At 39.5% G+C, this 25,862-nt stretch overlaps 1 protein-coding gene across 1 annotated transcript; it reads left to right on the top strand.

Moving 5' to 3' along the window:
- The first annotated feature begins 4,754 nt into the window (after nt 1–4,754).
- On the top strand, nt 4,755–25,346 carry LOC139317943 (lysosomal acid lipase/cholesteryl ester hydrolase-like). Its single transcript, XM_070945124.1, has 9 exons — nt 4,755–4,850; nt 5,847–5,964; nt 6,741–6,939; nt 9,236–9,345; nt 14,797–14,933; nt 17,449–17,595; nt 22,869–22,940; nt 23,914–23,979; nt 25,116–25,346. The coding sequence occupies exons 1-9, from the start codon at nt 4,755–4,757 to the stop codon at nt 25,344–25,346; spliced, it is 1,176 nt and encodes a 391-aa protein (XP_070801225.1).
- The last annotated feature ends 516 nt before the right edge of the window (nt 25,347–25,862 follow it).

Here is a 25,862-nt window from a genome sequence, read left to right as displayed (position 1 = left end):
GCATGGAATATATTGTCTATGGTTAGTACAGGAACGGTGCCTCCACATCACATTCTTATCTAACACCCTTAGATTATTAGAGAGACATATTTCATTAGTAACTTTCTTTGTGTGTTGGATATCCAGGCTGCAGTTTAGTACTTCTATAATAATCCCATTCTCCAAAATTATTTTTAATTCGCACCCTAAAAAGAAATGTCTTGGCATATATAAATGCTGATATTCACTGAGTAAAACATTAGCTGTATGATCAAATACTACACCCCAGCCTAAGGCTGGAAAACACAATAAGTCTGGATGGTTAATTACATAGTGCTTATTATACAGTGGGTATCCACACTGATTTATGATATTCTAACTCTTTATTTAACCTTGATTTTGCTGCTCCATATGGAAGATCAGCATCAATCACTTTACATCAAAAGATTATCCACTTTTAATCAATACCTGTTTGAACAATTGGTTATCCTTCTCTTGCATCTGAAAATATGCATTTTGCCTTTATCTTAGTTTTTTTTATTCCCACAATTGGTGCCCTTTGGACCTACCCTGCTCATATGATTTATCATATGATAAATCCTTGATTTAAGACCACAATGGAACCCGAATTTTCTGTTGTTAAGTGAGACATTTGTTAAGTGAGCTTTGCCCCATTTTATGGCCCTCTTTGCCAAAATAGTTAAGTGAATCGCTGCAGTTGATAAGATAGTAACCTGATGATTAAGTGAACCTCGCTTCCGCATTGACTTTGCTTGTCAGAAAGTCACAAAAGGGGATCACATGACCCTGAGACATAGCAATGGTCATAAGTATGAACCAGTTGCCAAGCATCTGAATGTTGATCACATGATCATGGGGATACTGTAAGGTTGTAACTGTGAAAAACAGTCACAAGTCACTTTTTTCAGTGCTGTTGTAACTTTGAGTGGTCACTAAATGAACTGTTGTAAGTGAAGGACTACCTGTAATCAGAGACTGTAATCTGCTCAACATCTTTTGAAGATGTCCCTGATTTCAGAGGCCACTCTTTTTGACATATGGGAGAAGGCCATCCCAGTATAACATCCCAAGTTATGAAACAAACTCCCGGAAATATTGCATTTCTTTTTCTATGTTCCAATTAATTTCAGTGATTTTAGTACTGATTTAAATCGTTACAAATTTCATTTTTCAATTTTTATGAATTCATATTTTACTACTGTTTTGTGCTTTTTAAGGGTTTTCACACTTTGTAGGATTATTTATCCTCACATTGTATAATACAGTAGAATTGAATATATTCTGCATTTTCAAGCACGTAATACGACCCACTAAAAGCTTTTCCACAATTAAGAACTAAACAAGGATCAACTCTGCTAAGTAGATGAATGCCAAACGACTAGGCTAAACTGAAGAGGGAAAACAAAACAATTTTTTTTTAAAAAAAAGTAAGAAAATTAAAATAAATCAACGAAAGACGTTCTGTCCTCACTACACGTCACCCTGTGTGTGGCTCGACAGAACAGTGAAAAAGCAACACTATGTATGGGATATAGACTTTTGTCTTTGAAAGAACATGTGTCATAGACTAAGCTGGATTCTTCTAGATGTTTCTATTATCCCGGAACGTTACAAAATGGAGTCTGCTTTCTCAGGATGTAAGGGTCAAATATGCTATGAAAACCAATGTTCTAAATCTCAGCCACTAGAAGGGGCTCAACACATGCTAGACAACAACAACAGTACATACATAACACAAACTCTATGCTGAAGGCATGACAAAGGCCATTTCTCAATGAATGGTTCCCTAATAGTTCCCAGGGGCTTGATTTGAAGACAGTTTCACATTTGCATTCCATTATTAGCATTTCAAAAAAAAAAAAAAAAAAAAAGCTCTGACCATTTAATAGCATAGAAAAATAATATATGCTGTTGCTGTTGCTAAGGCGGCTTTTTCCCCCCTGAAAAAACAAAATATGTTTTTCTCTTATTCCACAAAGCCTGAAAACCACATTGCAGAATTTTCTCTGAATATTTTATTTTTCCTCACCATTTTAACTGTAAACCATCCTCTCACAAAACCTCTCCCCTTAATATTGGGATTTTGGGCTGATGTGGATTCATCATCCCCATTCACCAAACTGTATCATTCAAAGTCGAGTACAGAGAAGAGTCCTATTTTCCATCTCTGTTTTGCTGTCCTTATTTAAATAAAAACTGGAACAACCAAACGTCTACCCACACACCCCTTTTAGCATCCCATTTAATCAAATGTTTATGGTTTTCACTGGCAACTGATTGTTTTCCTACTGTTGTCTGGTTAATTCAGACGGCTGCTGGGTAACAAATTAATATTTTGAAATTATTTTTGTGATACCACTTAAAAGAAGAAGGCATAACCTGTCTTCCCTAATTTTCCATGGGCCTTCCCTCCCTGGATGCAGCAAGGGTTAGTTGGGGGCAAAGCTTGGAAAGTGGGCAGAGAAGCAGACTTGTCCTATCATAGTTGAATTTCTAAAAATCTTGAATAAACTTCACTTCCTACTGGGTGGCTGCTTTTTCAGCCCATCTGTCAAAGAGCAAAGCCTCCAGCTTGATACTATCTATTTCTTTCTTCAGAAGAAGGCCAAGATTAATCCTTGACTGGAAAATGAAGTGGCCATGAGGTGCAGAGCAACTGCATTTCATCCCAGGCCCCATTGGCTGCATAGTCCAAGCTGGTGGGCCCGCTTAGGCCTGTGGTTGGAGCCCTATTTTTGACTTAATGTCATCTAAACTGGTTCAGTTTGCAAAAATTTACCCTCAATCAAGCTAACCCCATGCTAAACAAATTTGAAATAGTCAGTGTTAAGTATCTTGCTTCAGGGAAAATAGCCTTCATATCTATTTCCTCCTAAACAATTGTGCAACATCTACTGTTTACAAATGGTGTTTTTTTTTTCCTCCCTTGCCTTGCACAAGGAAATCAGTATGGGGAAGAGTGGGTTATTTAGTCATTTTTCATATATCAAGACTAGTGAGGCCCACAGATGCATAAAATATTGCAGTAATGACCTGCGGGGTATTAGCTATCCACAATTTGGGCCAAGCCTTTTCTTAAAAATCAAAATGTACAGTACATTTCAAATGAGGCTGTAAAAAAAAAAAAAAAACCACCAACTTAGTGTTGTTAGTGGTTTTGTAAACCTGGTGTAATACTTTCAAGAATTTTAGCTACTCACTTAATGATAAGATATCTGGGTTATGTACAGTCAATTATTCTTGCCATTTTGAAAGTATTTTGAATAATTATAAGCCAGAATAATGATGCTGATGAGGGATTAAGGAGTTAAGCACCGGGAGTAAATGTTTTGCCAAACAGAAGGACTGAGCTTCTTTCTCTAGTTAAAAATGTTTTCATGTATTTTGTGGAAAAGCATCATTTTTTCCCCTCACTTTTTCAGTTATTTTGAAGAACTTCTAAAGAAAAGGGGGTTATTCCCTCTTTCTTATTTCCATTTTCCCTCTTTTAAACAAATATTACAATTGTTTTTTTGTTGGTAAGAATGATATGTCTCCCCCCCCCTCCATGAAATTACACTTAAATTATATTTATACAGTAGGTTATTTATTTGAAGACAGATATGATTATTAATGCTTGCTGGGGATTATGGGACTTGTAATGCGCAATACATATGAAAGGGGCTGGCCAGGGTTGTTCTCAGGAGGGGATAAAAAAAAAGTCAAGATGGCAGCTCTGGGTGCTCAATTGAGACCTTGTCTTTTTATTCTGTGACAGACAAGGTTACAGCAAGATGAGATGGTGTTGGTCGTGATGTTAAAATTTGTTCAAGGCTAAGGATTTTTTTGGAGTGCTGGTGGTATGGCAAAATAAAAATAAAATAATAAGAATAAGAAAAATAGAAGCTGCAGAAAAATAATACAATAAAAATCTGAAAAGAAAGAACTATAGTAAAGGAAAAAAAAATAAGGGTCTTTATCTTTATACCAGTCCTTGCAAAGAGCCAGATAGGAGGCTGTTTCCTCAGATAATCTGAGGGCAGTTTTGTCTTTCAGAGGAAATATGTAAAATGTCAGGCTGGTTAGTGTTGTATTTGTGCTGTGACAATTGGCAATGTTATAGGAATCAAGGGAGAGCTGAAATGGAGCTTTGGAAGAAGATGATTAGTTAAGTTGCTTAGGATCCCAGCGAGAAGCTAGTAAGATCAGAAAAAGTGATCTTGCAAATGACTGGCTGGTGGAAAAGACTGAAATGTTTGGGAAGGAGAGACCAGAAGTAAAGCTTAACCAAGATGTGGAAGGAAGGAAGGAAGGAAGGAAGGAAGGAAGGAAGGAAGGAAGGAAGGAAGGAAGTTTTCTCTTTCATTCTTCTTTTCTGGACTATAAAAGCAAACCCTGAATGAAACTTTTGTTCATCTTAAGGGAGTAAATATAGAAAATACCCAAGAGGATAAAAAGGGGATAAAAAAGGGAATAAAGAAGCTGCGTACAAAAATATGTGTCTCTAAATGTACAATAATAATTTGTTCAGTTTGGCTAGAGTATGTAATATAAATCAATTATTTACTTCAAAAGCACACGACATCAATTACAATAGTTTACAGTAGTTTGGAAAACAGCATGTACACTTCTTCCTCCTCACCCCAAAATACTGTCAATTGTCCATTGTGGTCGGCTCAAATGAATGGGAACCAACTACTCTTATCAATCTAAAAAATATTTTTGAAGAGTTTCAATGGGTTTTTTTTTCTGTTTTTAATCTATACAGAGCTAGGATGTGGCTATTTCTTGTAATAGCATGCTTAATCCAGCAGATTGAAAATTCAGAAGGATCTGTAAGCCATTTAAATCCTCAAGAATTCATGACGATTGTAAGTTGTTTATCTGGATGCCTTTGAAAACAGAACATGGGATTCACATGCTAAAATCATGCTTACAATTTCACTTATTTATCTAGCTATATTTCATATTTCTAAACCGCCCATCTCCCTCAAGTTGAGGAAGAGAGAGAGAGAGAGAGAGAGAGAGAGAGAGAGAGAGAGAGAGAGAGAGAGAGAGAGAGAGAGAGAGAGAGAGAGAGGGACCAGTATTGACCTACCTGTTGCAACAAGGGAGGCTAGAATGGCATTTTAGTAGGGGTATTTTATATTTTGTCAAACTGCCTTTTGGCATTGCATAGAATGCCTAGGAAATGTGTGAACTATTAAGCATTTTGTACTTTGATGCCCCATTTTTGGCATTGTATAGATCAGCATTCCACAACCTTTCTGGCTTTGTGGACTGGCGGTGGGAGGAGTAGGTAAGGGAGAAGGGATGGTTCCATGTAAGTGGTGGGCAAGTGTGTGCACCTGTGTAGTCCATTTTGCGAGTGGCAGGCACACACGTCTGCCACTTGCACAAATGAAGCTTCGTGCATGCACGTGCTTGCCCACTGCTCACGCAGCTGGAGCTGTACACATGCACACGCTCACCTGCCACTTCCACAGCCCAGTTCCGAACGGGCCACAACCAGGTACTGGGCCACAGCCCGGGGGTTGGGGACTCCTGGCTATAGATTTTCTAGGCATTCTATAAAATGCCTAATTTCACAGATTGATGGTAACAGAGTAAAGCAGATGTAAAGATTCTGATGTCTAGAGCAAGACTGGTTGTGATACTCCCAATATTCATCATTTTTGCCCTTTCTATCTTGTAATTCTTCTAGAATTGTTCTCTCATTAAAATTACAAGTGAAGCCACAAAGATGTTGGCTTTGTTTTGGCATTGATAATTCTAATATAGGAACTAGAAATTTTTTGAGTTCTTGATCTAATGAATAATAATGACTATATAACTTATTTTGGCCAAAGATAATATTTTATTTGCAGCCTCAAATTATCCAGTACTGGGGATATTCCAGTGAAGAATATGAAGTCCTGACTGATGATGGCTATTATCTTAAGTTAAACAGAATTATTTCTGGAAGACATTTTCCTCATCTGACAGGTATATCTATAAGGTAATATTTCAAAGGCAGCATTTATAAATGTGAAATGATAATTGCAGTAGAAGTGATCAAAGCTAATATTAGTGTATTCCTTGCCACATAATCAACACCCAGATTAGCAGCAATTAACAACAGACAAACAATCAAGCAGAAACCAATACTCTAATCAAGAAATTACCAAGGGGAAAAAAATGACATCTCTACCAATACTGCCAGAGCAACTACTGCATATAATTAGGGAGCAAACCCCACACCCACTTGCACTGATGATATTACCTACTTGGGTAATAAAACATCTGCAAACAAACAATCAAACTCAGAAATCCACAATTCTCAACTGCTTTTACAATTGTTGAGAAATATTGCATAGGCTTCTCCAGAAATATGGGGCAGTATCAATAGATGGTTGGAAAATTACTGTAGGGAATTTCAATTTAATCTGTACCTAGCATACTCCCAGTTAATCCTTATATCTGGATTAGAGCCACCATACATACACCACTCAGTACAGCTAACAAAAATATACACAGCTTGATGTTTATTTATTTGACAGAGTAGTTGTCAACTTGCAAAGCTTTCAAGTTTGGTTATTCAAACTTTAACCCTTTTGTGTACATAGTGGCAGCAGAGTGGAGATAGAATGTAGGATGTTAGGTCCTACTCCTGTATTTCTACTACTCCCTTGTTCTCAACAATTTGATGAACAGGGATGATATATACTGTATACAACATAGCTAATATGCAATTAATAATAAAGTCATGATTTCTTTTCCAGGGCCTAAGCCAGTTGTTTTATTAGTACATGGTTTGTTGTTTGAAGGGAGATGTTGGATTGCAAATCTTCCCAGCAACAGTCTGGGATTTTTTCTATCAGATGCTGGCTATGATGTCTGGATAGTAAATATCAGAGGGACCACGTGGTCTAGAAGCCACCAGAAATTTTCAGTTGACCAGCAAGAATTCTGGGAATTCAGGTACATTCAAGAGAGAATACATAGGGACAATGGATAATAAATGTTAAGGAGATACATATTTATATATCTATGTGAACAATTTGACTGAATTATGGAATTATGAACAATATATACTGAAAGCATGGTATGTATGTGAGATTTTTGTGGCACAACTAATATCAAAGTTTTCAGTATTAGAAATTAATTTTGCTTTTAAAATGATATATATTCCAGTACTGGATTTTGTATGTAAATGTAGATTTGTATATAGATTTTAAGTGCAAATTGTCAAGAATTAAAGGAGTTTGTGTATATCATATGTTCAGCAGGGTTATTATACATCATTTTACAATACTCCCTGTAGGAAAATGATTCCAAATCACATAGTGATTTGGAAAATATGCAATGCATAATAAACACGATAAGCCAAAAATAATATAGAAACATAAACATTAAAAATGAAGAAGGGAAAGAAAAAGAAATTCAAATGCAGTCATCTAACATTCATTAAGCCTGAGTGAAGAAGTGAACTCTATGACAAGTGCTTAAAAGAGCCTAATGAACTTCAGAAGACAGAACATTCCAAAGTGTAGTTGCCATGACAGAAAAGGATGCCTGCAACTAAGTTCAAAATAGCTTTCTATAGTTCTGGTCCCACCCAGCAATATTCCATTTACCTATTTTGACAACCAAGCAGGTGAAAGCAATATCTGAATGTTTATGGAGTGGAGTTTATGGCATTATATCTCTTAAATGTAATCTATCTTAAGTGGCAGTCAGTTGAAATGCTTCAACAAAGATGTATCATGCTATGACCAGGCTTCCCACATAAAAACCTGTTTGTCACATTTTTTCCTCTATTTCAAAAGGAAAAAAATGATCTCCTAAGATCCCCACAATTTCAGCAGTTGGTAATTTTGCCACAACAGAGATTGGGGTAGGCTCCCTCAAAAGGCAAGCCACCCTCTTCAGTTCAATTTGAAATAAATTCTAAATTGAACATTTGCTTCACTTATAGGTTGAGTCAGGAGCATGGTAGCTATGAAATCCTAGGCTGGTCCTTGTTTAACAACAATATGCCAGGTTAAAGCCTTCAAGGCTACACTAATTCTGAATTCTAGGTTTATTTTGGGATGATGCTAAAGGATAGAGAAACTCTATCTTCCCCTGCAGTCTACTTGCTGGCCTGATGCTGCACTGAGAAATCAAATAGCAGAACTAGATGAAAATCAACCCAACTTATCCTTCAACCAAGTTTCTATAATTGTTAGCTCTACAGAACAAAGTGCACAATCACCATGTTCTTTACTGCTTTAACAGAAAACAGGAAACTTTTCTCAGAACAAAAAGACATAGAGTATATACCATGCAAACCTATAAACATTACTATCTGTTGGTTGGCTGTTGCACAAAATATATTCCAACAATAATACCTATAATATTTTTTAGGGCAACATTCTCTTTTATAATCAAGATCAGTGAAATAATAATGAGAATTAACTGTGAACTGAACTAGTATAACAGCCACTTCAGCTGACAGGATGGCTCAGAAATCATGCTAAAACTAGATTGTTGATGTCCTACCTCTTCAGAGGTTTTCTCTCATTCTTGTTTCCCTTTGTTTTCATGAGTGAGAATTAAGATAAGACCATTCCAAATTAATAAAAGAGAAGAAAGAGGAGACTTTTTATAAATAACTATTATTTTCCATGACCACTTAAAAATGTTTGCATAGCTATTCATTGAATAAAAGGAGCAGTACAATTTTCTAAAATCCTTCTTTGCAATAATAAGTTATTTTAAAAATAGAAGTTGAATTTACGATCAGTGAGGTAATAATGAGTATCTTTGCGCTCTGGATTTACCAAAGAGGACACAAAAAAAGAAAAAGAATGCAGACAATATTTAAAAAGCAGTTCTTTAAAGGATCAGCTTTGTGTGTTAGTCCCTCATCAAACTGCAGGTACTATTTCCCATGTTTCACAAATGAGGCACAATCATATCCCATTGTAAGCACTGTTTATATGATGATCTCCATTCCCACCCCATTCCAGGGGAAGGTTACTGCAAAATCCCCATTTCCTCCCAATCAGCTGGGACTTGGGTTCCAGAACTACCGGTTCTCCGGAACTGGTCAGAACCTGCTGAAATCCACCTCTGATCTTCACTTTCCAGAGTGCCTTATACTAGCCCATCTCTTTCTCTGGCTTTAGGTAGAGAGAAATTGCAATTCCGTCCTAAGATCCAGAGAAGATAGGATAGGTGAGCAGGATCAACACTGACTTTTGTTTGTGTGCATCTGTCTCTTTGTTAACAGTTTTCATGAAATGGCCATATATGATATCCCAGCAACTATAGCATTCATTCTGCAGAAAACAAAGCAAAATAAATTATATTACTTTGGCCATGGCCAGGGAGGAACACTAGGTAAGTTAAAAATGGACATATGTATTCTTGTCACAATTTGATAAGAATATAAAAAATATAGTGTTTTCTTTTTTTTAAAGCAAGCTTGCATATTAGTCAGAAGACTGCTGTTTTGTTTTTATACTTATTATCCTATACACAGCTTTCTATTGATCTTGTTTTGGAGGTTTCAGAAACTAGAATGTTAGGGGTCTATTTTGAAGATATTTTTAACACTTTTAAAATATCACTGGAGTTGAGAGCTATAGATTTGTAATCAGTCTGCCCCATTTAGATAATTCTCATGTGTTTCAACTCAGCTGAGCAGTGAATTACTCAAGTTACAAAATCAGAGCCAAACTGCTTAGATTAACTGCTTTCCTTTGACAGAAATACCTTTTGTGCAAGCATTGCTCCTATGTAGTAGCCACTTATGATGAAGTGAAGGGAAACATTGCAGCTTCTACCAGTTGGAAGGGGGAACTGCAACTTTTCATAGAGAAACTTCAAAGTTGCTCCTTTGAAGCCATAATGTTCTATGAGTGAATGTCACATCTTACTCCAATTTACCACCGGTTTTTCTCTAAAGTTTTTTTTCTTCATTTGTTAGTCTTTAGAATTGGGCCCTACAAATTCAGTTGTCATATCTTCTAAGCCCTCTATTTATATACTTGTTTTTCGTTATGCTTGCTTAGTTCTTAGAGCGAAGCTATCCATGCATGATGTGAGAGGGGTTTTCAATTTTTGGCCAGCTTATTGTAGGGCTTGACTAGACATATTGACCTGTCTATTTGAGACACAATAACTTGCCCATGGTCTCTAGTTGACCTCTGTGCCTAAGGGAAGACTAGATTCTCTCTATACCTAGTCCAGCACCTTAATCCCACATCAGACTGGCTCCCAAAAGGAATGTTAACATTATAAATATATAGCCTTATAAATGCTCAGATTAATGCAGTCTGCTTTTAAACTGGATTATTAACGTGACATCTTACTTGTCATGCAAAAGATTTGTTCACTATGTGTTGTTTCTGTAGTTTGAAAATGAATGGTGTTCTAAATATTCACTCACCCTGTCCTTATATTTACATGTATGGAGGGGGCGGGGAGTTTAATAACACTGAGATGGAAAGAAGGAAGAATTTCTTTAGATATTCAGAAGGAATTTGGTATCACCTTTTCAGACTGACAAGTTTGCTTAAAAGGCTTCAGCTATGTCAGCTGAAGCTCATTTCATCAGATGCAAAGAGTGCCTAGACCAGGGCTGTCAAACTCCCAGCCTGTGGGCTGGATACATCACATGCTGGCCATGCCCATGCCGGCCATGTCCATGCCCGGTTTAGCGAAGGGGAAAAAAGTCCCTGATGCCACCGTGATGACATGAGTTTGACACCCCTGGCCTAGACTGATGTTGAATTTAAATTGGCATGAAGTTGGAAGGAGGCGGCGAGAAAGAAGAAGATACTATATAGGTTGCTAAATGTATTACAAGCTCCTTATCAATTAAAATTTTAATGTTATTTATTATTTTATTATTTATTTATTTGTCAAGTACGTATTAGATAATATATATAAACATAGATTGGATACATAAAACGAATACAAATAAAGGGAACATTAGGACATGGATGGTAGGCATGCTGGTGCTCTTATGCACGCCCCTTACAGACTTCTTAGGAATGGGGTGAGGTCAACAGTAGACAGTCTTAAGTTAAAATTTTGGGGATTTTGGGATGAAACTGCAGAGTCAGGTAGTGTATTCCAGGCATTGACTGCTCTGTTGCTGAAGTCATAGTTTCTGCAATCGAGTTTGGAGCGGTTCACTTTAAGTTTGCATCTATTGTGTGCTCCTGTATTGTTGTGGTTGAAGTTGAAATAGCATTGACAGATAGAACATTGTAGCAGATAATTTTATGAGCCACGCTTAGGTCATACCGAAGGCGGTGTAGTTCTAAGTTTTCTAAGCCTAGAATTTCAAAACTGGTGGCATAAGGTATTTTGTTGCAAGCAGAGGAGTGGAGGACTCTTCTTGTGAAATATTTCTGGACACGCTTAATTGTATTAATGTCCTATATGCAGTGCGGGTTCCAGACAGATGAGCTGTATTCAAGAATTGGTCTAGCAAATGTTTTGTATGCTCTGGTTAGTTGTGTAATATTACCGGAAAAGAAGCTATGCAAGATTAGGTTTACAACTCTTAATGCCTTTTTGGCAGTGTTGTTACAGTGGGCTTTGGCACTTAGATCATTAGATATGAGTACTCCAAGGTCCTTGACAGAGTGAGGGTCATCTACAAGGTTTTGTCCACTCAGCTTGTATTTTGTGTTCTGATTCTTTTTGCCAAAGTGTAAGACAGAGCATTGGTTGAGATTTGGAGTTGCCAATTGTTTGACCATTCTGACACAAATTCAAGGTCTTTTTGAAGGATAGCAGCATTGTTGGTGATATTAAATAGTTTTACATCATCAGCGAAGAGAATACAGTTGCTTACAATATGATCGCAAAGGTCATTTATGTATAGTATGAAGAGTGTTGGTCCTAAAACGCTGCCTTGGGGGACACCGCTATTAACAGTCACAGAATTTGATAGGGTGCTCCCTATTTTGATCACTTATTGTCTGTTTGACAGGAACTTGGCTATCCAATTATGTAGAAGTCCAGAGATGCCATAGGATTTTAGTTTTAGAAGTAGTTTGTCATGTACCACTGAATCAAAGGCTTTACAGAAGTCTATGTAAATTGTGTCTATTGCTTTGCTCTGATCGAGATTTGTAGTCCATATGTTTTTGCAGTGTAGAAATTGTAGATTACAGGATAATTTTTTTCTGAATTTTTCTAATTGTAGAAATTGTAGATTGTAGATTACAGGATAATTTTTTTCTGAATTTTTCTAATTTTTCTAAAAAAAATTTCTGAAACCAAATTGTTTATTAGAGAGTAGGTGGTTTGTTTCTAGGTGGAGGGTAATGAATTGGTTAATGATTGATTCCATGACTTTGCAGGTGATGCAGCATAAAGAGATTGGTCTGTATTTTTCAATTAGGCTGGGGTCTCCCTTTTTGAAGATAGGGATGACCGAGGCTAGTGACCATAGGTTGGGTAGGGAGCTGGTCCTGAAGGACTTTTCCTTCAAAAAGTGGAAAGCTTTTTTAAGAAGTATGCACATAGTCCATCAGGTCCGATAGATAGAGATGGTTTTAGTCTGTGTAGTGCCTTTTCAATGTTATCTTCTGTGAACTTTATTGGTGTTAAGAGTTATTGTAGTTATTAGTGGTACAACTAGGGAATGTTGGGCATGAGCCATTGCTATTTACAAAGACTGAGCTGAAGAAAGAGGTGTTAAAGAGGTTTGCTTTAACTACTTCATCATTGCATTCGTTACCGTTAGGTCCTTTTAGGGGTCGGATGGATCTCGAGTCTTTAAGTTTGTTGTTTACAAAATTATAGAAGGCATGGTTGGATTTCGTGCGCAGAATGTTTTCTTCTTGTTTGATGTGGTAATTGGTGCATTCAGTCTTTATTTGGTGGCATATATTTTTGTAGTGGCTTTTAAAGTTAGCTACATAGCCAGTTTTGTTTTTTCGCCAGAGGGATTTATTTTTGGATTGAAGTTTTCTTATTGATATGGGTAATTTGTTTATCCTGGTTTTGGTGGTGATTAGTAGTACATATAGTTTAATAACTATATTGACTTCAAGCAAGAAAATGTTATAATGGTCTTCAGAAGTGTTACAGCCAGAGAATAGAAATTGCCAATCAAAAGATGAGAGGTCGGTGTCTATGAGATCATAGTTGGCTTTTTTGAAGTTGTAGTTGGAAATCCCATTATTATGGTGATTTTTGTAAGGGTGTATATTGAGACAAAACTTAATCATGCTGTGGTCACTGTTGGAAAAGGGTTCTCTTATTTGTAGTCAATAAATTGAGTTTAAGCTGTTGCAGAAGATGAGGTCAAGGCAGTTGTTAATTACTAGTTGATCTAGACCTAGATTAGTAACAGCATTGTATAGGGTTGTATGGATGGGTTCAGTGGTACATTCATTTATTGTCCAATTAATAAGAGGTAGGTTGAGGTCACCAAGAAAGATGAGAGGGTATGGGCAGGAGGCTGCCCATGTTAGTAGTGAAGTTAACTTGTTCACATGTGCGATGTTGTAGTCAGGGTCTCTGTAACATAGTAAGAAGCAAAGTGTGGTGTTTAAGGACAGTTCACAGACGATAGTTTCCGGAAGAGTGAGTTCATGTGCAACTTGAATATTTTTTAGGTTTAGTGACTTTTTTTAGAAGATAGGTACTCCACTCCCTCTGCTGGCTTTGCGATCAGACCGGTAAATGTGATAGTCTCTTACTGTGATAATGGAGTCAGGGAGGGATGCGTTTAGCCATGTTTCACAGACAAATATAATGTCAAATGTAGCAGTATTTAATAAGGGGAGCAGTTTGGTCATTTTGTTTAGGATGCTTCTTGCATTTATTAGTTTGCATTTAAGATCAGTAGTGGTTGGTATTGAGGAAGTAAGGTGCATGCGTATCTAGTTTTGGATGATGGAGGGTTGGATGTTTTGGGTGATGGAGGGTTGGATGTTAGGAGATTGATTGTGGGTCTTACTTTTTATGCAGTCAGCACGATAGTTGATGTATAGGTTAGATACAATGTATTTAAATACAATATCTAAAATGTGTTACAAACCCATTTTGTTTGTTGAAATGCTCTACAACTGCCTTGCTCAGTGGTGCAGTTAATCTTGATTTCCCAAAATAGTCGTTTTGAGATCTTCAGTAGAGTTATGATGGTTTGTTCTGGGTGAAAGCTGGAAGGGTAACAGAGAGTTATGTGAATGTAATTGGGGATGTGAGGGATTTGGGGGTCTTTTCCTTTTGAAATAAAATGCCCCATATATTCTTTGTATTTGCAAAAAGTTAGATTCCTACAGGCCAGTGGTGGGTTGCCCCCGGTTCGGACTGGTTCGCAAGAACCGGTAGTAAAACCGGCGGGAGGCCCCGCTCACTGCCCTGGATGTCGTCATTGGTGATCTGCGCATGCGCATACACAATCCCGTTGCGAACCGGTAATAAAGGTAAGTAGAACCCACCCCTGCTACAGGGAACTTTATTTCCTGGAACAGTCAAAGTGGTCATGTAGTCACATGGTCACATGGTCATTCCTAGTAGTTTTATGGGAAAGGAAGGCACTGTTTGAGTATCCAGCCTTAACACATGCTACTTCTTTGAATAAAATAGACACCCCCCCTCCAGCCTGTCATTGAGGTTGCATAACTTCCTGCCCTTAAGCCTAAATTTTAAAGAAGCTTCCTTTCTTCACAGGAAACAAGAGAATCTTGAAAATGCACTACAGGATTCAGCCCAAAAGTTAAAACTAAACAGAAATAAAACTTGTAGTGGTATATAGAGAGCAGTGCAGATATTAGTCATCCTGCAATTTGAAAGCTAAATTCTTCTTCTCTTTTGTAGGATTTATTGCCTTTTCACTCCTGCCTCACCTAGCACAAAAAGTGAAACTCTTTCTGTGTTTTACTCCTGCTTACACATTAAGGGGTATTACAGGACTTCCCAAAGCACTGGGGAAAATTCCTGCTGGACTAAGAAAAGTAAGTATATCTCTTGTTTCTACTAGTATATTAAACTCATTTTTTTCATTCAGAAGTTTTGAAAAACCAGGCTCTCTCTTGTTCAGTTTTCTGGAAAAATGAATTAAAAGGCTGATTTGTGCATTCAGTGAGATTTATTTATTGATAATTGTAACATAACCTGTTTTTAGTAGAAAAAATAGATCAATTCTAACAATTTTAAAATTACCTATAAGGAATCTCTCACCACCCAAATATTGCTAAGGAAGTTAAATGTGTTAAACTTTCAGTTTTAGTTGATACTGCCTGGATACTTTAGAACAGAACTGGGCATTTTATGGCCTATGGGTCATATCTGGTCCTTTGACTGCCCGGGCCTGGCCTGTGGAGAGGGTGGTAGCATTGGGGAGGCTATGCGGTGGGGATGGTAACCTTCCACAACAGTGTCAGTTTCTCACATGGCCCAGCCATGGTATAGAAAAGGGGTGTCAAACTCAAGGCCCAGGGGCTGCATCCGGCCCATGGGATACTTAGATCTGGCCCACGGGGCCACCCTACAAACAGCGAAGGACCGGCTTGCTGTGCTTCTGCCAGTGAAAACGGGCTGCCGAACTTCATTTTCAGCTGCCAGGGCCTTCTGCCATCCTCTGTCAGTGAAAACAGAGCTCTGTTTTCACTGGCAGAGGGATGCAGGAGGCCGTGGCACCTGAAAATGGAGCTCAGGAACCTGCTTTCGCTGGCAGAGCACTCAAGCCACCATAGGTGCCCCCAACAGGGCAAGTTCCTCCTGTGCAGTGGCAGCAGACAGTGGGGTGCACCTGCGTGGCTGGCACATAGATCAGGGTGGTGGCAGCACGTTGGAGAAGCAGAGTGGAGCTGGAGGTCGGTAATTTTAGCTGCATGAAGTCTGTAGCTGCCACATGTTTTTTTTGGGTTTGGCTGGACTTCACACGCACTGAAAAAACACACAGCGGCTGCAGGTATCTTGTGACAAGGAGGGCGAGATGTGGTCTGGCGGGGAGCCCAGTGGCAATGACGGGTCTCAGCCCTGGCTTGCCTTCCCTGGCATCCAGCCGCAGGAGGAAGGTAAGGTCACAGCCATCACAAAAGAGGCGATCGTGGGGGTGGGGGAAGTGGGGAGATTAAGGGCCGGGGCCTCTAAAGGAGGGGAAATGGGGCAATGCATTGCACTTAAGGGAGACCTGGTGATGGCTCCGAGGAAAGGCCAGAGCCAGGGAATGGCACATTCCTCGACCCGGCCGAGGTGGGCAGCGAGCGAGCAGATCTCCTGGGCAAGGCCAGAGCTGGGGAATGGTCCTGGCCCCCGACCCAAGATGAAGGGCAAGTGAGTGGCAACCGGGTGACTGGATGGGAGGGCGTGGCCAGCCAGAAGTCACTACCGATTCAGCGACCCAGGCCAAATTGCTGCTACCGGTTTACCCAAATCAGGGCAAACCGGCTGAATATCACCTCTGCTCCTTGAACTCCTTTTCCCTTAAAAACACCAGACAATCATCTAGCCTCTGATCAATCCGGTCTCCCAGATATGAAAACGCAGAGGAAGACTCAGGTTAGCACATCCGAAAATGCCTCTACTCTTTTCTAATGCATGCCAACATGCATCACCAACAGGACTGTATTATATATAGAGAGGAAAACGATCCCTTGGGGGTGCATATGCTGCAGACTGTAATGATGATGTACTGATATTATCTAAAATGCAGGCAGGGTTTCTGGGATTGTTTTCTTGCGGAGCTACACTTTTGAACACCATCAAGACCAGGCCCCTATGACTGCCCCCTTTTGTGCGTTCACAATCTAATTATTTCCTCACAGTTGCTCTTCTTTGCACTTTTTCCAAAGTCTCAACATCTTTTTTTGTAATGTGGTGACCAAAAGTGGATGCAGTATTCCAGGTGTGGTCTTTTTATCCTGATATTTTTAAATCTTTTTTTTTTTTATCCTGATCTTTATAAATCTTTCAATACCATTAATTGTATTCCACTGGGCCATTGAGGGGGTTGGATACTGAAGACACTTTTAGACTTAATATTTGTATTTCATGTACAGGTAATCCTTAATGTACGACTATAATGAATCCCAGAATTTGCACTGTAAGTCATGATGATGTATGGCGAGGCACTGGGCTGGACCCAAATTTATTACTTGTGGTGGTCATTAAGAGAACACCATGGTTGTTAAGTGAATCCACATTTTCCTATGGGTGTTTTTTGCTGGAAACCGTCCCCAAAGGCTAGAAACAGGCCAAAATATTGTAAATCATGGTCAGCTGGGTGAGCCGGTTTCTAAGTGGTCATGTGATTGTGCATGTGTGTGCAGCCATCAGAACTCCAGAACAGGATCCTAAGTAGCTTTTGGAGGGTCTGTCATAAGTTTGAATGGTCACTATGAGACTGGTCGTTAAGCAAGGACTACCTGTATACATGTGAATGTAGATTTATAATCACAGACTCGCAATGCATAGTCAGGCAGGCAAAGGAAGAACACTTAATATTGATACATGTTTATTTTACAGCTAATATGGGGCAAGAAGAAATATTATCTTTTAAGTAACAGATTAAAAGCATTCCTGGCCTATGGATGTAGCCATGCCATGTTTGATAAGCTTTGCCTTCAAAGTATTTTCTTTATGGGAGGATATAATGCAAAAAACCTAAATAGAGTAAGTACAGCAAGCGCTACTTTTATTGTAATTTCTATAGCGGAAGTGGGAAAGGAAGAAGAAGAAAGAAAAAAGCTTAAATCATCCAAATAACAACAATGTAGTATCTTACACTTGTTTTCCTTTTGTTGGACACAATAAAAGAACAGTTAAAGGACACATTTTAACCTATATTTGTACAATATATTTTGAATGCAACTGAACAAACACAGAGTGAAAACCGACTCTTAGAAATCTCTCAATTTGTGTCTGTAGTACCAAAAATGTACAAATAAAGTAATTACAACTAAATATGAAATTATATGGTTGGTTGATATTTGGGGATGAAAAGGTCAAAAGGATTCTTATAGGACAGGGCTGTCAAACTTGCAGCCCACAGCCCAGATGTGTCACATGCTGGCCACTCCTATGCCTGGTTTAGCAAAAGGGAAAAAAGTCCAGATATGTCACTCACCATGATGATGCGAGTTTGAGACCCCTGTCATAGAAGGACAGGAAGGCCTGCTCCCACAAAAATAATAGATATTATTAGAGCAGGGGTGTCAAACTTGCATTGTCATGTCATCGTCACGTGACGTATCACAACTTTCCCCCACTTCGCTAAACCAGGGGTGGGCGTAGCCAGCGTGTGATGTATCCGGACTGCGGGCAGCGAGTTTGACACCCCTGTTTTGGAGTCAATGTTTGAAATTCCCATTTTGTTCACCAAGAGTTTTCACTGAATATTCTCTAGAGAAAAAAAATATTACGAATGGGTATAGAAAAATTAAATGTAATAATGATGCCTGGCAAAATCTCTGTAGAACAAATATTGGTAAAGTAGAGTTGTTGTTGTTATTTAGATGTACTTCTTATCTTTTCTCCAGAACTTTAAAGTAAGTGTATAGCACTACTTCCTCCAGTTTTCCCACAAAAATAATTCCTGTGCAATAGTTTGGGGTAAAAAAAAAGCTACTGAATTAAATCATGAGGTTTCATTGCTGCAGGTGAACTTGATCCTGGGTTCCCTCAGACCAGGGGTCGGCAATCTTAAATGCTCAAAGAGCCACTTGGACCTTTTCCTACAGAAAAAAAACACACCAGGAGCCACAAAACCTGAATGGGCATGGCCAACTTGATGTCACTCACTCCCACCCAGCCACGCCTACCCAGCCACAAAACTATTCTCTATGTCTCTCTCCCCCTCTCTCCCCCCTCTGTGTCTCTCCCTCTCTTCCATTCTCTCACCTCCTTTGTGTATCACTCTGTATGTCTCTATGTCTCGCCCCTCCCTTCAGGTGACCGTCCTCCTCCTCCCCCCTCCTCTTGTAACTCCCTGGCCAGGGGCGTTTGCACATGCAGGGAGATTCCAGCTTGAAGTGGTAGGAAGCGAAGGCTGCCTTATGTGCAAATGTGGTGCAAAGGCAGGTACAGGGCAGCTTCGCTCCTGCATTCTCCAGTGACCCTCTTCCTCCTCCTCCTCTCAGGATGCCTGGGACAGCTATGGCTGAGTCGGAAGCTGCGCACGGGCGGGGAGATCCTCCTCAAGCGAGTGCCAAAGCACAGGAAAGGTGTGCGCAGGGCTGGCAGTGGCTCACTTAAGGAGGGTCTCTCCACGTGTGCGCACTCCCAGCTCAGCCACAGCCGGCCAGGGGATTACGGGAGGAGGAGGAGCGGGGAGGAGAGTGCAGGAGCGAAGCTGCCCTCTACCTGCTTTCACGCCACATTTGGGTGTAAGGCAGCCTTTGCTTCCTGCCATTTCAGGCTGGAGTCCAAAAAAGAAATAAGAGGGGTGGGGCGAACCAGTGATGGGACAGGGAGCCATGACAGAGGGCCCAAAGAGCTGCTTGTGGCTCCTAGCCACGGGTTGCCAACCCCTGCCTCAGACCAAAGTTAACATCCAGCCTGGTTTTTGCTTACATTATTTCCTTAGCAGCAGCAGCTCTGGGGAAGCTGGTGGGAGTAGGTTGTAAAAAAAAAAAAGTCAAGTGATCAAAGGTGATCAACTCAGTCATATTCAAAATATATAAACAAGGAGCAGGGCTTTTATCACACAGTGGCAGACACCATCTTGACTTTGTAAAACTCCCTATATTCCTCCCCTCCCCCCATCCTTTTTTTCTTCTTTTTTTGGCATCACCTACATCTTGCAGGATTGTGCTGCCAAAATTCCATCACACATTACTTGGGTGGTTCATTTCTTTTCAATTTTTTTCCTTCTTTTAAAATAATTGTGTCCAAAATAGCCCTCCATAAACCCTTCAGATATTCCTCAGCTGTGTTTTTAGAAGATCAGACCACTTTCCATTCAAATGTATATCGTCTCTTTTCCTAGTTTTGCAAACCTACAGCCTACATATTTTTCTTTCTTTCTTTTACTACTTTTTTTTTAACCACATACTCTTCTTACATTCCAAGTCTTTTTTTTTTTTAATTTGATTTATATGCCGCCCTTCTCCGGAGACTCAGGGCGGCTTACAATGCGTTAAGCAATAGCCTTCATACTTTTGTATATTTATACAAAGTCAGTTTGATCCTGTGGCTCCCAAGGATGTGGACAGGGTTCTGGGTAGGATTAGTGCCGCCACATGTTTATTGGACCCGTGTCCCTCCTGGTTGGTACTGGCCTCCCAGGAGGTTACACAAGGCTGGCTCCAGGGGATTATAAGTGCTTCTCTGAGTGAGGGTGCTTTCCCGCCACCTTGAAAGAGGCGGTGGTGAGGCCCCTCCTCAAGAAGCCTTCCCTGGACCCGGCTGAATTAGCCAACTGCCGTCCGGTCCCCAACCTTCGTTTTGTGGCGAAGGTTGTCAAGAGTGTGGTGGCACAACAACTGCCTGGGCACCTGGATGAAGCTATCTATCTGGACCCATACCAGTCAGGCTTCAGGCAGGGGTACAGCACAGAAACGACATTGGTCGCTTTGGTGGATGATCTCTGGAGGGCTTGGGACAGAGGGTGCTCCTCTGTCCTGGTTCTGTTAGATCTCTCAGCGGCTTTTGATACCATCGACCATGGTATCATGCTGCAGCAGTTGAGGGAGTTAGGAATAAGGGGAACCGTTTTGCGGTGGTTCTCCTCCTTCCTCTCCAACCGCCCACAGTTCGTGTTGACAGGGGAGCAGAGGTCGACTTCAAGGCGCCTTGCATGGGGAGTGCTGCAGGGGTCGGTCCTCTTGCCCCTTCTGTTCAACATTTATGTGAAGCCGCTGGGTGAGATCATCCGTGGTTTTGGGGTGAGAGTCCATCTGTATGCTGATGATACTCAGCTGTACATCTCCACCCCAGACCACTCCAACGATGCCCTTGATGTGATGTCTCGCTGCCTGGAGGCCGTGCGGGTCTGGATGGGGAGAAATAGGCTCAGACTCAACCCCTCCAAGACCGAGTGGCTGTGGTTCCCGGCATTGCGATATAGTCAGCTGGTGCCATCGCTGACTATTGCGGGTGAGTCTTTACCCCCCACAGAGAGGGCCCGCAATCTGGGCGTCCTCCTGGATGCACGGCTGTCTGCATATGCATATGACGGCCGTGGCCAGGGGGGCTTTTTATCAGGTTCGCCTGATCCGCCAGTTGCGGCCCTTTCTGGACCGCGACGCCTTGCACACAGTTACTTATGCCCTTGTCACGTCCCGACTGGACTACTGCAATGCTCTCTACATGGGGTTCCCCTTGAAAAGCACCCGGAGGCTCCAACTGGTCCAGAATGCGGCCGCGCGGGTGGTTATGGGTGCAACTCGTTGTGCCCACGTGACACACTTCCTGCGCGAGCTGCACTGGCTCCCAGTGGTCTTCCGGGTGCGATTCAAGGTGTTGGTTACCACCTTTAAAGCACTCCATGGCATTGGACCTGGATACCTTCGAGACCGTCTTCTGCCACCAGTAGCCTCCCACCGGCCAGTTCGCTCCCACAGAGAGGGTCTCCTCAGGGTGCCATCGGCCAAATTATGTCGGCTGGTGACACCCAGGGGGAGGGCCTTCTCTGTGGGAGCCCCTGCCCTTTGGAATGATCTGCCCCCAGAAATTCGTAAAATCTCTGATCTCCGTGTGTTTCGCTGTGCCCTCAAAGCCATGTTGTTCCGCTAGGCTGGGCTATCAATGTAAAGATTTTAATTGGTTTTAAATGGGATTTTAAATTTGGGGTTTTACAAATTGGGCCTATTATTTAATAATTTTAATAATTTTTAAATTTTGTCTGTCTTTGTGTTTTTAATTAGGCTGTACACCGCCCTGAGTCCTTCGGGAGAAGGGCGGTATAGAAATTAAATAAATAAATAAATAAATAAATAAATAAATAAATTAATTAATTAATTAATTAATTAACCTCTTCTGCCCTCATCCCAGTGGTGGAATTCAGCGAGTTCGCACCACTTCGGGAGAACCGGTTGTTAACCTGCTGAGCAGTTTGGCAAACTGGTTGTTGGAAGAAATCATTAGGGCAGAGAACCGGTTGTTATATTACTTGAATCACACCACTGCCTCATCCCATTGATCAATGGAATTAAGACAAAGAGTAGGATAGATAATCTTCTATCTGATCTTCTTAGTACAATAACAATGATCTCTGAGCTCAGATTAATAAAATTATTAGGGGAATAATAATGAAGGGAGAATACAAAGATTGCAGTAAGTAACATTGTTTTCAGATTTGGAACCTATCTTATAGGTAATGCAAAACTGTTAAAATGTAGCTTTTTCCTCTGGCACATTCAGTATAGGGAGAGAACCAATTTCTTGTTAATCTATCCTCAGGTTGTGCTTATATAATGGCATCCTCATTGTTACGTACTGACGTACAGAGCACCTATTTGCATACCCGCCGCTGATTGGGTAATCTAGCGGTGGAAAAAATAAACCGTTGTCAAGTGGCCGGCAAGACTGCTGGAGCTCTTTAAAAAGAGAGGCCCGGCAACCTGCCAAGCAAGTCTTGCTAATCGCGACCAGGAATAAAAGTGCTGAAACTTCTTTCTGTGTCCCACCTCTTCTATTACGCCCCCTATCTAACACTCATTATCAGTATGAAAATTCTATGTTACAAATGATTACTAGCTTTATCCATCATATCCATGTCACATTTAGTATTCCTTTTTAAATGTAATAATACCGGTAAGATAAATCAGTTTGGCCATAGTTTAGTCTGTAGATCATTAGGGCAACTGAAGCCTAGTTTTACTCTAAGCATGCTCAAGCTATTTTTGCAAACTAAGACTACTAAAGGGTGCTGTTGCCCATATCAACTAGGAGGTATGTACAACATACAGATAGATATTAACATGTAAATTCCTCTTGTTTTCTAGAGTCGAGCAGACGTTTATGTTGGAATTTTTCCTGATTTCACATCTGTTAAAACATTATCCCATTGGGGACAGGTAGAATGTAATTTACATTTTCACTGCAAGAGAGAATCAATATTGTATTTTACAAAATGCTTTGTTCAGTATGGAAGACATTATTTTTATATATTTATATTATTAACATGGCCTATAAAATATTTTTTTAAAATAATTATAAAGTGTATTTTATATATTTTTTAAAATATTTCCCTCCTTTCTGCATTTTTAAGAACTAATCACTAGGTTCCAAATCTTTATTCATTTATGTATGAGTGGGCTAAAATGAATTGAGTGCCAACTGCTCAAATAGAATGATTCTGCAAATGTTTCTAAAACATTTTAGATGTTCATCAGTATCTGAACAGGAACTGTCAGAAATGTTATATGAATAGATTCTGACTTGATAAATCCATATTCAGAAATTTGTGTTAAGTGAGGTAGTGCTAAGTATAACAGTCCATTCCCAATATTCTTACCTCTTGTTGAATGATGGTATTCGCTTACATACTAATTAAACTCTTGCACAATCAATAATCTTGATCAATAATCTTGATCAGGCACAAAATGACATTTAGGTTCATGTAATTATAGTTGTCAACATCCTGACCTGTATGGCATTGTTTTCTTAATCTTGTTTTGCTTGTATAAGCTTTATGAAGCTTATACTCTGGAAGAAGTAGTAAGAAAATATTCTTTAATAGTGAGACGCCTTGCTGCAGATTTTCAAGCCTGCTGCTGGTGAAAGTTTGGAAAAGTACATTTGAACTAAAATCTAGCTATAAAAGATTCCCCTCTATTTAAACTATGTATTTCATATACATACGTTATACATTATGGCCTTCCATAAAGGTCATATTTTTAATGAACAAATGATTCTTAGTAACAAGGACTTTATGTTGGACCTCAATAGCATTGATCTCAACAGAACATTTGAAATGAGAATCAGAATATTTAAATACATATTGGCTATTATATTACTTCTACTGAACCCAGCTTTCATTTCTTTTAGGTTATTTATTCCAAGGAATTTAAATATTTTGATCATGGGAAAAAGAACAAAGCCATATATAACAGAGTAAGGATGCTGTAGACAGTCCCACATGAAAAATACAAATTACTGAAATTAAACCTTTTAAAATATGTCCTGTATCTTTTTTCCTGGATTTTATGTTTATTTCTAAAAATATAATTTTGTGTATAATTTGTTTTCTAAGAGAGAATTACTTAGGCTGGTAATACTGTAGCTTTGGGCAGAAATCTCTGTGAGGAGGAAAATCCCACTCATCATACTTATTAAACTTGTTGCTTTGCTTCTATATGCACTGTGTTTCCAGTCTCCATCCACGGCTCAAGTCCTTTAGAAGAGATGTAGAGAGAGCAGCCAGCCTTGTAGGTTTCTTCCTCCCTTGCCAGTGTTTTTGAATATACCAGAGAGAAACCTACTTCCCAGCCTATACATAAGTACAGTTCCAAGAAGATTGCTGGACCTTATAGAAACGGAGCAACTGGCAACAGCATATTGTTCTTAGACTCCAGAAGGACAGCCTTCCTGATATCCTGAAGCAGTTCTGTTAAAGTGGGTTTCATCTCCTAGAAAAGGCAACTGGCTTCACCTATCAGCTGGATCCAGACTCAGACAGACAAAGGGAAGTATGCCGATGCCCACCCTTTGAACTGATCTGAGTCCCCAGCTACAGGAGAAGTATACAAATAATCTCAGCCAAAGAGCACTGACAAAGTCATTGTTGATAGGATTTCCCCTAACTTCCTTCCCTTGCAACTTCTAGAAACAGTTTTTTCCCATTAAAGTGGTATCTATGCAAAATGTGCTACCTCCTTGTGTGGAATGAGTAAATGGTTGCACCTTATAAATGCAACTATATGCTACGGCAGGAAACCACCATAATTCTGATTTCTTTTGAACTGTCAAAATGTCTCTTCCTCTTTCTGAGCCATTATCTAAAATCCCATATTAATTATAGTTTGGCTAACACATAAGCATGTTTATATAGAGTCTCACATAGAACTGGTTGCCATTTATAATACAGGGTTCTTGCTCATAAGGCAGTTTTGCCTACAATCTTTTGGTGCCGGGGATAAGGTGAAAATATTAGTTTCTACGGCCTGACATTTCTGAATTAGAAAATACCTGAAAATGCAATTGATCCATGAAAACTATTGCTTTTTTTTCTCTCCTCTTTTCATCAACAGACAAAACCTCCGTTTTATAAAATTGAAGATGTTACAATACCAGTAGCTGTGTGGAGTGGAGGAAGGGATATTGTTGCAACAAAAAAAGATGTCGAATTAATGACTTCTCAAATCACTCATTTGGTTTTCTATAAGAACATTCCTGACTGGCAACATATGGATCCTATCTTGGGCCTAGATATTCCACAACAGCTATATAATGATATACGTAAACTAATGCAGAAGTACTAGGTTTAATTTTAGAGGTGGAACCTAAAAGGAAAAAGCAAGATCTTAAAGCATTCATTTATTTTTGCCATGAATTCTTCAAATCTAATGTTTAAACTATATTGAAAAATATGTCATAAATTAAGTTTTAAAGTTAATTAAGCTATGTTATACCTGTACTCAAAGTTATATGCATGCAAACATGCACATTTCCTGGTCTAAATAACATGAAGTTCCAGGAAACTTTAGATTGGCCAGAAAGGTTAATTTGGAAAAAGTAGTTTAAACTGTATGAAAGCAGATGGTTCTGCTTTCTGTTGAACAGTTAGCTGGTATTTCTTAACATTCGATGAGCATTTTACTCATTTGAATTTTACTTATATTTGTGATATTAAGTTCTTGTTCCATTTACATTTTGTAAGAAATTCATTTTTGGTCATTTTCAAATTCAAATCATTCAGAGTTGATTCCAGTTTTAAAACAGGGTTTTATCTTTTAGTTTTTGGGTCTTATGAAAAGTTTTTGAAGAACAATGGTCTT

The sequence above is a fragment of the Pituophis catenifer genome, unplaced genomic scaffold, assembly GCF_029215685.1.
Source record: "Pituophis catenifer annectens isolate HBS135680 unplaced genomic scaffold, rPitCat1.0.hap2 SCAF_6, whole genome shotgun sequence".
Lineage (NCBI taxonomy): Eukaryota > Metazoa > Chordata > Lepidosauria > Squamata > Colubridae > Pituophis > Pituophis catenifer.
This window is presented reverse-complemented; position numbering and strand designations above follow the sequence as displayed.

What these genes read in the sequence shown, in the direction of transcription:
- LOC139317943 (XM_070945124.1), top strand. Translation starts at nt 4,755, where the DNA reads ATGTGGCTATTTCTTGTAATAGCATGCTTAATCCAGCAGATTGAAAAT. An exon ending in ACATTTTCCTCATCTGACAG is followed by an intron (nt 5,965 to 6,740) that starts GTATATCTATAA and finishes TTTCTTTTCCAG; the next exon opens with GGCCTAAGCCAGTTGTTTTA. An exon ending in ACAAAGCCATATATAACAGA is followed by an intron (nt 23,980 to 25,115) that starts GTAAGGATGCTG and finishes TTTCATCAACAG; the next exon opens with ACAAAACCTCCGTTTTATAA.